This window comes from Babylonia areolata, chromosome 9 (genome assembly GCF_041734735.1).
Source record: "Babylonia areolata isolate BAREFJ2019XMU chromosome 9, ASM4173473v1, whole genome shotgun sequence".
NCBI classification, from domain to species: Eukaryota; Metazoa; Mollusca; class Gastropoda; order Neogastropoda; family Buccinidae; genus Babylonia; species Babylonia areolata.
This window is the reverse complement of record NC_134884.1, coordinates 36651689-36665230: the sequence shown is the minus strand read 5'-3', so window position 1 is coordinate 36665230 and position 13542 is coordinate 36651689. Positions and strand designations below refer to the sequence as shown.

The 13542-nt window shown below is 42.8% G+C and overlaps 1 protein-coding gene across 1 annotated transcript; it reads left to right on the top strand.

The window, feature by feature from the left end:
• Positions 1–4843: 4843 nt before the first annotated feature.
• On the top strand, positions 4844–12558 carry LOC143285849 (transmembrane protein 208-like). Its single transcript, XM_076593281.1, has 7 exons — positions 4844–4918; positions 6578–6673; positions 7375–7434; positions 8719–8852; positions 9934–9937; positions 10563–10646; positions 11284–12558. The coding sequence occupies exons 1-7, from the start codon at positions 4913–4915 to the stop codon at positions 11416–11418; spliced, it is 519 nt and encodes a 172-aa protein (XP_076449396.1). The 5' UTR covers positions 4844–4912; the 3' UTR covers positions 11419–12558.
• Positions 12559–13542: the final 984 nt, after the last annotated feature.

The window sequence follows — 13542 nt, the reverse complement described above, 5'->3', positions numbered from 1 at the left end:
ACGTTTTGGCATGTCACTCAAAAAGGACTGCATTTATGTTGCATTCAAAGTTAAGCAACATGTCATGCATTTTGGTGTTTTAGATTTATTCTAACAAAACTACTCTGGGTTAAAAAACATTTTTGTGTGTTTTTATTGTTGTTGGTTTGTGTGTGTGTGTGTGTGTGTGTGTGTGTGTGTGTGTGTGAGCAGGCCGTCATATGCATGAATGTTTACCCCACTAAAGCGTAATCCTGCACCCAACTATCCACAAGTATGTGCACACACACACACACACGCACACACACACAGAGCCTGATACTGATAGTGCTGTATCCCGGTATTTCTGGATCCAGTATTGTCACTAAGAACAGTCTTGTTGATCCTTGGCCAGCCAATTACTGACCACCATTATCACCCGGCAATTTGTTATTCGAGTGCTGCCCAAAAGCCCAAGCCTTGCCTTTGATTCACAGTGAATGGCCCTGATATACGTGATGACTTACTTGATAACTCCTGTACTATGCATACACATGTATGTGGTGTGTGTCCATCGAGATCGATGATGACCATCGTTGTCATCCAGCTGGGGGATGGGGGGAGGGTGGTGGTGGGGTGGGGGGGAGGATGCTCATGAATCTATCTGTGAATGCGCAGATGGCTGAATAGTCCAATCTGCGCACGAAATGTTCGCTGACAGTTGGGGCAGACAAAGACAGGCATACCATTGTCAGGGAGCTTGTTTGCCCGTGACTTTCTGGCCTGCCTCTTCTGAACAGCTGCAGCAGTCCTGTTGGCCTCACACAACTTGGCGCCTTTGTGCACAGCAGCACGCCATTTGTCACGGTCCACTGCAGATTCCTCCCAGGAGTCAGGGTTGATATCAAACGCTTTCAGAGAGACTTTCAGAGTATCTCTGAAGCGCTTCTTCTGACCTCCGTGTGATCTCTTCCCTTGTTGCAGCTCGCCATAGAAGAGCCTTTTGGGCAGCCGATGGTCTGGCATGCGCGCCACGTGTCCAGCCCAGCGAAGCTGGGACTGCATCAGGATGGTGAAGATGCTGGGAAGGGTGGCTTTTGCGAGCACCTCTGTGTCTGGGGTCTTGTCTTGCCACTTGATGTTCAGTAGCTTCCTGAGGCATGTTGTGTGGAAGTGGTTCAGCTTCTTGGCATGTCGTTGGTACACTGTCCAAGTTTCGCAGGCGTACAGTAGTGTGGGGAGAACTACTGCTCTGTAGACCTTTAGCTTGGTCTCAAGACTAATGCCTCTTCTGTTCCAGACATTTGCACTAAGTCTACCAAAAGTTGCACTTGCTCTTGCAATCCTGACGTTCACTTCATCGTCGATGGTCGCATTTCGTGACAGTGTGCTGCCAAGGTATGTGAACCGCTCCACCGCACTGAGTCTCTGACCGTTGACTGTGATGTTGGGCTCAACGTAGGGTTTCCCTGGGGCTGGCTGATGGAGAACTTCAGTTTTCCTCGTGCTGATGGTAAGGCCGAAGTTCCTGCTGGCAGTGGCAAACTTGTCAACGCTGAGTTGCATGTCAGCTTCAGATCCAGCGTTGAGGGCACAATCATCAGCAAACAAAAAGTCTCTGATGATGTCTGTCATGACCTTCGTTTTTGCTTGAAGCCTTCTGAGGTTAAACAACTTACCATCTGTTCGGTACTTTAGGCCGATTCCAACATCGCCATCTCTGAAGGCATCAGTAAGCATTGCAGAGAACATGAGGCTGAACAGCGTTGGAGCCAGGACGCAGCCTTGCTTGACACCATTTGTGACAGCAAAAGGAGCAGATGTTTCGCCTTTGTCCTGGACTCGAGCCTGCATGCCTTCATGGAATTGGCTGACCAAGGAAATAAATTTCCGAGGGCATCCGTACTTGGCCATGATCTTCCACAGTCCCTCTCTACTCACGGTGTCGAAGGCCTTAGTGAGGTCGACATAGGTGGAGAACAGATCAGCATTTTGCTCCTGACATTTCTCTTGCAGCTGCCTTGCAGCAAACACCATGTCGGTGGTTCCGCGCTCTTTCCGGAATCCACATTGGCTCTCAGGCAAATGACCTTGGTCAAGGTGTGCTGTGAGGCGGTTTAGTAGGATCCTGGCAAGTATCTTGCCTGCGATGGAGAGCAAGGAAATGCCCCGATGGTTATCACAGGCTTGCCGGTTCCCCTTTCGCTTGTACAAGTGAATGATAGATGCATCTTTGAAATCCTGGGGGATCGTCTCTTCTTTCCACATGAGTGAGTACAGCTGATGGAGCTTCTCAGTCAGCACAGTGCCTCCATCCTTGTAGACCTCTGCTGGTATGGAGTCTGAGCCAGGTGCTTTGCCACTGGATAGCAGACGGATTGCTTTCTGGGTCTCAAGAAGTGTTGGCGGATCGTCCAGTGCTTCGTTGATGGGGACTTGTGGGAGACGGTCTATGGCTTCATCATTTATGGAGGAAGGGCGATTTAAGACACTGTTGAAGTGCTCAGCCCAGCGTTCGAGAATTTTCTCCTTCTCGGTGATCAAGGTATTCCCATCTGCACTGAGGAGGGGGGATGATCCTGAGGATGTGGGGCCGTAGACTTCTTTTAAGGCATCATAGAACCTCTTCATATCGTGCCTGTCAGCATATCCCTGGATCTCATCAGCTTTGTCACTCAGCCACTTATCCTGCATCTGGCGTAACTTTTGCTGAACAGTCCTGCGGATGGCATCGTACACATCCTTTTTTGATGTGGACTTTGGGTTGCTCAGGTAGGCTTGATACAGACGGCGTTTCTCATCCAGAAGCTGCTTGATTTCATCACAGTTTTCATCAAACCAGTCTTTGTGCTTTCTGGACATGGGTCCCAGGGTCTCTGAAGCTGTACTATAGATCAGCTCACGCAGGGTCCTCCAGTCAGACTCCACATTCTGGTTGTCCAGAGAGGCGGATTCCAGACGATCTTCCAGCAGCTCCACAAAGGACTGTTTGATGGTGATGTTTTTCAGCTTAGCGATGTTGAGCCGTTTTGGAGCCTTCTGGCCTTGGGGGCGTCTCTTGGGCTGGATTCGAATATTCAGCTTCGAGACTACAAGGCGATGGTCTGTCCAACACTCGGCGCCACACATGGTCTTTGTTACACGTACATCTTGCCTATCCCTTTTCCTGACGATGACATAATCGATGAGATGCCAATGCTTTGAGCGAGGGTGCATCCATGACGTCCTGTTACGGGTAGGGAGGCAGAAAACTGTGTTGGTTATCAGCAGTTCGTGCTCTGCACAGGTCTGAAGCAAAAGCAATCCATTTGGGTTGCAGTGGCCCACACCATGCTTTCCAATCACTCCATCCCAGGAGATGTAGTCAGAGCCAACTCTAGCATTGAAGTCCCCAAGAATGATGAGCTTGTCTGCTTTAGGGATAGCAGCAATGACAGAGTGAAGGTCCTCGTAGAACTTCGCCTTCACTTCATCCGGGTTGGTCATGGTTGGGGCGTAGGCACTGACAATGGTGAGGTGCTTCTGGCCAGATGCCAGTGGGAGTTTCATGGTCATAAGCCTATCGTTGACTCCCTTTGGGATTCCAGCTAGCTTGCTGACAAGTGCTGTTTTTACTGCAAAACCAACGCCAGCCTCACGTCGCTCTTCGCTTCCTCGTCCACTCCAGAAGAAGGTGTAACCAGATCCCCGTTCACAGAGCTCGCCTTCACCTGCAAGCCGAGTCTCACTCAAGGCTGCGATGTCAATGTTGTATCTGGCGAGTTCGGATGCAACTAGTGCCGTTCTCCTTTGGGGTCTGTCCGCGTTATCTCTGTCCAGGAGAGTCCTTATGTTCCAAGCACCAATGGTGAGAGGAACGATCCTTGTTTTTTTCTTTTCTTTCTTGTTGTTTCGACCGCTGATGTAGGGTCCCCGCCAGCCGCGGTATGCTGGCCAGGGTGATATGGAGCAGGCAATTTTTAGGGCACCTTTTCTAGCCCCTTCCTCATGCCAGGGAGGTGAGCAGTGCATTCCTAAAGAGGGCTGCTCAGACGCTCAGACGGCTGCCGAGCTCCATCGCTGCTCCTGTCGACGAAGAACGACCCTATGGCCTGAGCCGCCTGTGTGCAGGTCTGCGACTGCGACTGCCAGTGTACCCACACCTGTCGTTTCGTCGCTCGCCTGTCGCCACAGGACTTGGGGGTGATGAAATGATGAAGGATGAAAGGTCATTTTGGATGACTGATGACTTGCGCAATGAGTTTGTTTAAAGTGAAGAGGAGTTGCGCAACGTCAACCTCACTCTCTCGTCCGGGTCCACCAATTTCCAGTGGCAAGACTAAGTCGAGACGACTGGAGGATGAGCACAGATGCAGTGGATGACCAAGATATCCTTTCGGTGTCTCATCTTGCTCTCTGCACTCCACAGTGCGTTGCTGTAACCGCCTTCCTCTCCGTTGAACCGATAGGTTTCTTCCGCAGATTCTGCTGGATCCAGACTTCGCATGCATGGGTAGACACACCCCGGGGGCCAACTGCGTGTGGCATGCACACAGCACAGTGGAGCTAGATGGCCGTCGGTGGCTCTCCTGAGCCAACGCCCTTTTATGGATCTCCATAAGGGTGTCTAACCACCCGCCTCACCAGTCCCAGAAGGGAGCGGTGGGAGTGCCGGTTTAGTCGTCGGCAACCCGACCCTGAACAGGTTGTACTGGATTACAGGTTACCAGTAGCAGATCTAATGACCTGACCTGACTAGTATACTGCACACATGCAGCACACAAAACACACACACACTATACGAGAAAGGAGTATATATATATATATATATATATATATGTCCAGGGATATTTCTTGCCAGGGGAACAATTTTTGGACTGGTTTGTGTCAGTCGAGACAAGGGAAACAACATTGCACTTCCGGTAAGAAAACATTAATCTTCACGTCGACAGAAACGAAGAAAGGAGGACTCAAGATGCCGGTATTGTTTTCTTCTCGTTTGTTTCCCGACGTAGACACGTGTGTTTTTATTCGTTGTTGATAGTAATTAAAGTCCAGTGTTGTTGCTTTTTACCTGTAATATTTTTAGAAACTATCCACCTTACTGGTTGATTGGTCCGAGGTTATTTCCTTGATCAGTTCAATCAGATTGGTTTGTGATGCTCCAATTCATCGAACTTCGAATTACTTTCAGTTTCTTTTTCACATTTCACCTACTGAGCTTTACATGTGCGAGACTCTTCTCTCGCTGCACAGTGTGTGAACCGAGAGGTGAGGGAACAGATGAAGAGTTTTATAGACAAAATGAAAATTTATCACAGTTTTAACAATCTCATAGATTTGAAACTCTCTCCCTCTGTCTGTTTCTTTCTCTCAGCAGCCATCATGTGAAAGTAGTTAGCATCACAGACTGCCGATTGGAGTTATCAAGGTCTCATTGTAATCTTTGTGGCCAATGTGTGTGTGTATCACATGGCAGCTAAATAGACACGGTTGCGAAGATGATAACCGGCCATGAGACTTGAATAGTTGACAATTTAGTACACTGGACTGATAGATGGCAAATGAAATTTATTAATAGCAATAAATGTAAAGTTTTACACGTAGGCAGAAATAATCCACATTGTAAGTATTATATGGATGGTACGGATTTGCAGGAAACTTCATCGGAGAGAGATCTTGGAATCATTGTTGACTCTAGTCTGTCTTTTGATGTTCATGTTAATGAAACCATTTTAAAAAAAAAATTAAAAAAAAGCCAATAGATTGACTGGAATGTTTGTTGGGAATATACAGTGTAAAAGTAAGGACATTATGGTGCCATTATTTAAGTCATTAGTCAGGCCAGTCTTAGAATATGGGAATGTTGTTTGGAATACGGGCTTAGTGAAACATATGATATAGACAGTATTGAAAAAATGTTCAACGAAGATTTACTAAAAGAATCATTGGCTTTGCTGATATGGACTATGAAAATATAGATTGCAAGCACTTCAGTTACCTAGTTTAGAATATAGAAGACTGCGTGGTGATTTAATAGAGATGTATAAAATGACTCATGGATTATATGACAGCAGAACAATAAACTCTTTGTTTACATTGAATGAGAACAGTGCTACAAGAGGCCATTCCTACAAACTATTAAAAGTTTAAGTAAAAACTTCCAGATTTGCACATTTCTTTACTAACAGAGTAATAAATGTTTGGAATAATTTGTCACAAGAGGTTTCTGCAGGAACAGTGAATACATTTAAAAATTATCTTGATATTCATTTATAAAATACAAAACTGATCTACATATTTCTTGATTTTTCAAGCATTGTGCACTCAATTTTTTCTTCCCCACTTCAAGCGGGCAAAAGGCCTTGTCAGGCTTGCACGCCTTGATACTGATATGATATGAGAAAAGGTTACATTATTTTTGTGTCCCTTTTTTTCAAGTTCCTCTGGATCAGTATGTGAGTGGGTAGGCAGGGCTTTGGTATATGCCACAATGACAACCATAAAAAAAAACAGCTGGATTTAAAAATTTGTAATTTGAGGAAAATTTGAATTTTGATGTGGAGCTGACCCATATGAAAACATGAATGCTATTACTGTTGCTCTGGTTTGAAGTATGTTGCATTGTTAAATGTTCCAGCCAAAAGGAAAACAAGGTACCAGAGGTCAGAAGCAGATCGTGGAGGAGAACAAGTCCACACTTGTCTTCTACAGAAATATACTGCTGGCTGTCAATGTAAGTGAGGCATTGGTTTGTGGTTTATTGATCATAACAGTTCTGTTATTTTGCCTCTACCCATCTGTGTCTCTGGTAAGAGTGATATATTAAGTCAGAACTGTGCTGTTTGCTCAGGATCCCGTGTTGCCTAGTTTGATACACACACACACACACACACACACACACACACACACACACAAAGCATCATATCATTCATTCATTGCAATTTTTAGATCCAAAATTGGCAGCTGTATTGAATGCAAAGATGAATACATTTTTCCTCTTGGCAGAAAAATGACAAAAAACAACAACAACAAAAAACACCAACAACTCTCTCTCTTTCTATTTTAATTTTTTTTTCTTTCTCCCTTTTCCTTAATATGATATTCGTTTTTGTAATAGATACAGATTTTTTAATTTTCATTTACCTTGGTTTATCATATGAAACAAATGACTAGCATCAAGACCACCAATGTCTATTTGAAGGCGAGAAAATATTTGCGAGTGTTGGATTCGATCCCATATACTCAGATACTCTCGCTTTCAAGGCGAACACATTATCACTAGGCCGCCACTCCACACATATCATTCTGATCATAGATGTTATAAATATGATACTGCTATTCCTAGAGGCTCTACCTATGTGCCATGATTTGATTTCATCTCCATCAAGTTCTCCTTCTTAATCTCCCATTATCGTTGTTTTGTTTTTGTTACAGGTTTTGTACTTCACAGTCTATTTCATATTCTTCTGGGATAACTTCACAACTCTTCCAGTGGTGAGAAAAATTTGAGGTGTAATATCTGATAGTATGTCTTCTTAGATACATACATGATTATATAACTTCTGAAATCTTACACTTTCTGATCTTTTAATCTTCTTTTTTCATAATAAAAAGATAGCAATTATTTTGATTAAAAAAAAAAGTATTGGAAAAAGTTCATATTGATGGAGACAAAGGTATGTGTGTAGTGTTCATCAAAACGACATCTTTTCTCTGTGAGTTATATTTGATTAAATAAAAAAGGGAGGAGAAGAGAGTAGGGGCTGAGGGGTTGGAAGTTGGAAGAGGGGTTGTGGTATAATGAACTGGATGATGTGTGTGGGTAGCACCAGTTAGGAGAAGGGTGGAACAAGTGTGCATGTATTTAGTTATTTAAATTTCATATAGATACTCTTGGCCTTTCTGAAAGTTGCCTGTCATTAAATTTGTTCATCCAGTTTCTCATTTCATTTTGGACACCTCTGCGACACCTTATCTTATCACGGAAAAGAATATCATAGTGTAACTTAATTCCTTTTTGTACTGAGTAAATCAGATCCAGTGCACTAGGAAGTCCTGCTCAAATGTAATTCAGAAAATAAATGTTCATCTTTTCAATGAACAAGTAATGGTAATTGTATCTTTTTTATGATATATCTGTAGCTTTAAAAGCCTGTTCTAATATTGTAAAGTATAAATTTGACGGTGAAGGATTCAGCATAGTGCATGTGACTAGTTATTTCTTTCTCTCAACAGATCTGCAATGTAACACACTGCATCTTTGCATCCATTCATTTTCTTTACTAAAGTGTTTCCTAATAACGCATTTGTATTTTATTGACTTGATTTTATCAGAAAAAAAGGTGATAAGCTAGAAACTTGTCTTTTCAAAAGGGATAGTGTTGACATCATTTACCTGCTCTGATGGCTCAAATAAAATAAAATGTCATGTTATAGTACTTGTACAGCAGTGATTTTGAGATTGTCAAGCTTTATTTTCGGTCAACCAAGCAACCTGTCATGTTATGCAGCAGTGATTTTGATAATTGTAATGCTTTATATTTCATATTTTAAGTTGGCTAAATTTGCTTCTTAAAAGTTAAAAAGAAAAAAAATGAAAAAGAAAGATTACCTGATGTTCCATCCACTACCATCCTGTAACAAACTTCTCAGCCTCTCAGCCTTAATCATTAATAATAGTAACGGATACTTATGTAGCACTCTGTGTGGAAAAAATGCTCTGGGTGCTTTACAAAAGACATGAAATTGTTCATTATACAAAACACAATCGTTGGGCAGATGATGACGCTGACAGCCGTATCCATGTCGGTGGGGAGTTACCACTTCATGAACAGCATGGCACAGCCCACGTACAACCAAGGGACGCTGGTCGATAGCGGCATCGACCTCAACATGGAGGCTGGCATGGCAGAGTAAGAGTGGTAGTTCTGTCTCTCCTGGTGTATTTTCAATTCAGTTTCATTTTCTTAAAGAGGTATCACTGTGTTCGGACACATCCAGATACGCTACACCACATCTGCATAGCAGATGCTTGACAGCTGCATAACCCAATGGGCTAGTCAGGCCTTGAGTGTATGCATATACTTGTGTACCTAGTGGAGTGATGGCCTAGAGATAACGCATCCGCCTAGGAAGCAAGAGAATCTCAGTGTACTGGTTTGAATCACGGTTCAGCCGCCAATATTTTCTCCCCCCCACACCCCCTCCACTAAACCTTGAGTGGTGGTCTGGACGCTAGTCATTCGGATGAGACGATAAACCAAGGTCCCGTGTGCAGCATGCACTTAGCGCACGTAAAAGAACCCACGGCAACAAAAGGGTTGTTCCTGGCAAAATTATGTAGAAAAATCCACTTTGATAGGAAAAACAAACAAGACTGCATGCAAGAAAAAATACAAAAAAATGGGTGGCGCGGTAGTGCAGCGACGCGCTCTCCCTGGGGAGAGCAGCCTGAATTTCACACAGAGAAATCTGTTGTGATAAAAAGAAATACAATTACAAGTACAAAATTACCTATGAGAGTGGATTTCTTCTATATAAAATGTTTCCAGAGGACAAAAGTTTTCTTGCCATGGGTTCTTTTTCATTGCGCCAAGTGTGTCTGCACATGGGACCTTGGTTTATCATTTCATCTAAATGACTAGGCATTCAGTTTGATTTTCCAGTCAAACTTGGGAGAAAGGATGAGAGTGGGAATTGAACCCAGACGCTCATGGACACTAGATTAGCAGATAAGTGTCTTAGCCATTCTGCCACCTTCCTCCCTGGTATGGGTATATATAGAAAAAATTTCCTTACTCAGTATGCAAAATTCCAACTCTCATTCCCATCCTGGGAAACTAGCATCCACTCAGCACTGCAGTGAAGATTTCAGCAAAGATTACTCATGTATTTGACCTTCCTCTGTGAGTTCAAACCATGCTCTGTGTGTTGACTCGACTTCAGAGTGTCACATGGCGTAATGAACAATGTTTTACACATGAAAGCCTCCAGACATGTTGACATGGAAAAGGTGTCAGTGCTGTTCATTTCTTTGTTTTTTTCAGTGGGACCATGATTAAGTGTTTGTTCCACTTCAGTCAGACACTGGTTTGCTACGCTGAAATGGTGAAAATGCTGCACTCAAGTTATGTTAGGGGTTAGCAGATCTTCATCACCAGCATTCATCTTTCAAGCAAATTGAATTGAGAATTGGTTTCTTCATGATGCACAGAGACTGAAGCAAGTGATAGCCTTGTGGTAATGCGCCTAAGAAGATAGTGTCCACCAGTTGGAGTTCCGTATCTGTACCAGGTTCTTCTAATGCTTCTTCCATAAGACCTTCTGTGGTGGTCTGAGTACTAGCCATTCAAATGAGACAATAAGCAGAGATCCTGTGTGCAGTTTGCACTCGGTGCAAACAAAAGAACCCACAGAGCGCGTGTAAAAGAATCCATGGCATTGAATGGGTTGTCCCTGGCAAAATTCTGCTAAAAAATTCTGTTTGCTGAAAAAAGATTTAAAGAAAGAAAGAAATATATGGGTGGTGCTGCATTGTGACAAATTTCATAGAGAAGTCTGTTGTGACAAAAAAGTAATGCAATAGAATGCAATACTACACAAAACCCTTTTGTGACTTACAGGCACCTGAAGACATCATTCTGTTGACGACGATCGTGCAGAGCCTCAGTCTTATATCCAACTACTTCTGGCTGTTTCTGTTGTTGGTGAGTACGTAACTCTGAGCCAGCACAACAGACTTGTGTTGGTGAAATGTTTTTGTGACCTAGAAAAGTAGCTGACTGTATTTCAGTTAATCAGCAGGTTTTATGTTGTCCTTTTCCCCATTCATAGATTGCAAACCACATGTTCCTTGTATCTACAAGAGGGCTTTTACATGCATGACAGTGTTTATCCCACCATGTAGGCAGCCATTCTCCATTTTTAAGAGAGTTCATGCTAGGTGATTTCATATTATTGGGGGTCCATTTAGGTTTGGGAATATTTGACAAGTCTGTACTCTCATAATATATCCCAATGTCATCCAGGCTTGAGAAATACAGACACCTGTTGTGTTGGTCAGGAAATTTGAGCAACACACCCTAAGATGGCATCAGCAAAGTGGATGACCCTTGACCATGTGGTCCCAGTCTTTCTGTTCAAGCCCAAAGCATGCTCTCAACACTGGGAAGGAGCTGGCTGTGGGCTGAAAAAGCCTCCTCTGATTGGGCTTGAACCTGCCTCCTCCCAGTCCTCAATCTCTAATGCTAACCATTTTGCCACACTACAAGAAACTGTTTAAAAAAATTTGTGATGAAAACCCTGTGTGAACTGTGGACTGACGGTTTGTGGTGTGTGTTGCAGGCACCAGCGCGAGCCTTTTACATGCTGTGGGTGAACGTGTTAGGACCCTGGTTCTTTGCAGAAGCCCCAGAGCAGCCCGTGGATGATAAAAAGGCCAAAAAGTTGGAGAGAAAAATGAAGAGACTCCAACGGTAACACCTGTTGGAAATTGTTACCTGCACGCCGACAGTAACAAATGACAATAACAATATATATGTATTTTTATAGTGCTGTATCTTGTGTGGATACAGATCGAAACACTTTTGCACCAGACATTCACACAAGCATTATCTCTGAATCAGAGGGATGAAACACAAAACTACATGCAGACAGAAGACTGGATAAACTGTTGATGGAAAGGGGAAGGGGAGGGAGAGGCTAGTAAAATGTTCATGTTTTTATTTCATGGACTTTTTCAAGAAGTATATAAGCAGAGGCTTGTGTATGTGTTTGTGTATGTGTGTTTGACAGGAAACTTTTTCCTCTGTTCACTCATTTTTGAAGAAATATTGTTATGCTTAGTGTAGATGTCATGTTGAAGCTTCCTTTTTGAAGTGGATTTGATGCTGTGAACAAAAATTAATCTGTTTCTAGCATAAAAAAACAAAAACAAAAAACCTTGTAGCTGGCACTCCACACAAGTCATACCAATGTAAACATGTCTGCATTATACACAACTGAAAAGACATGAAAAAAAAAAAAAGAACCCAACTAATAAGAAAAAAAAGCATGCAAGTTTCAGTCTCTTGTCAGCTGACCAGAATGATTGGTTCTGTAACTCTCGTGGGGATGCCAGGGGCTCTTTCAGTTAAAAGCAGTATCTCCATCTTCTGGAAATTCTGCGTGAGGCATTTTATCTTTTATGCCGTTTCTTTGTTTCTGGTCTTTTCCATTTCTGTCTTCTCTTCCTTTCTAGAAAGCCTTGAATATATTTCTTTTTTGTCTTTTTCTGGATTTGATAATTGTGCATTTCTGATATGATGTATCCCTTTCTTTTTTTTTTCATGGGATGTGTGAGTTGCCTGTTGAAATTTTTTGGTTTTGTATGTCCTGTTATGGTGAATAATTTTATGTATTACAAATCATCCTGTTGCACAATTCATGTATGACATGTATCGTTTTTGTGTGTTTAAATGAAAGTCAGGTTGCATACCCTGTGGTTTCACTTGTTGGAGTGAAACATATTTCTATGACTCATTTGTGTGAATAAACTCAGCAGTGTCAAACCACACATATTTCCTTGTCTGTAAATTGGTGACCTGTTTGTGTGAATAAACTTAGAAGTTTCAAACCACACCTGTTTCGTTGTTTATAAATCAGTGTCATTTAAATTATTGGATATATATATATATATATATATATATTTTTTTTTTTATTGATCTTTTATGGTATACGCTATACCATATGCTGTCTGCAAAGAAAAGATCTCCAGAGAGTACCCCTTTTTTTCTTTTTCTTTTTGTCTGCCCCAGTATCTGTGGAATTATCCCCTTACTGCTCATACTGAGTCCCCATACACAGTTACATCCAGGTTCATCAGCTGGAGTTTCAGTGCCAGCAGTCCACAGAGATCTGTTGATGTAAGGTTGGCTGGAGGCCACACACCAGAGGAGACCCTGACTGCTGTCATTTTGACATGCAAGCCATGGAAATTAGTGCTTTTTTTTTTCCTTTCTATTTTTGATAAATGAATGATGATAAGGTGTAGGACGATGCTCCTGCAGTGGTCCATTTAGGTTTAAAACTACATGGAAAGGCAGGATAAAAAAAATTATACATAGCGTCAACCAGCCTCAGGAGACAGATAGCTGCAATGCTGGTCAGGAAATTTGAGCAACACTCCCAAATTAAGACACATAGGTGAATTGGATGATGCTTGATGGAATGTGTGTTCCCAGTTTTCCCATTTGAGCTTTTGGCATGCTGAAATCACCCCAAAAACCCACCTTTGATGGGCGTTGAACCTGCATCCTCACAGTATTTTTTTCCCCCTTTTTTTTTTTTGCTGCCCCATCATCTGTGCCGTTTCAGTGGCATTACTCCCACACCGCTCACTGCAAGTCCCACCATACATGGCCACACCCAGGTTAGTCTTGTCACAATCCCAGCGTTGGCAGCACGAGTACGCATGGAGCCATCGATATTAGGTTGCCAGGAGGCCACACACCAGGAGACCCTGCACTGCAGCTGAGTCACTTAGGTGGTTTTTAGTGGTGTCTGTTCTGATTAAGCATACTTACGACACCATCATTAAGCCCCCTACTGATGACAATAATGGCT

What these genes read in the sequence shown, in the direction of transcription:
- LOC143285849 (XM_076593281.1), top strand. An exon ending in ATATACTGCTGGCTGTCAAT is followed by an intron (nt 6,674 to 7,374) that starts GTAAGTGAGGCA and finishes TTTTTGTTACAG; the next exon opens with GTTTTGTACTTCACAGTCTA. An exon ending in TCTGGCTGTTTCTGTTGTTG is followed by an intron (nt 10,647 to 11,283) that starts GTGAGTACGTAA and finishes TGTGTGTTGCAG; the next exon opens with GCACCAGCGCGAGCCTTTTA.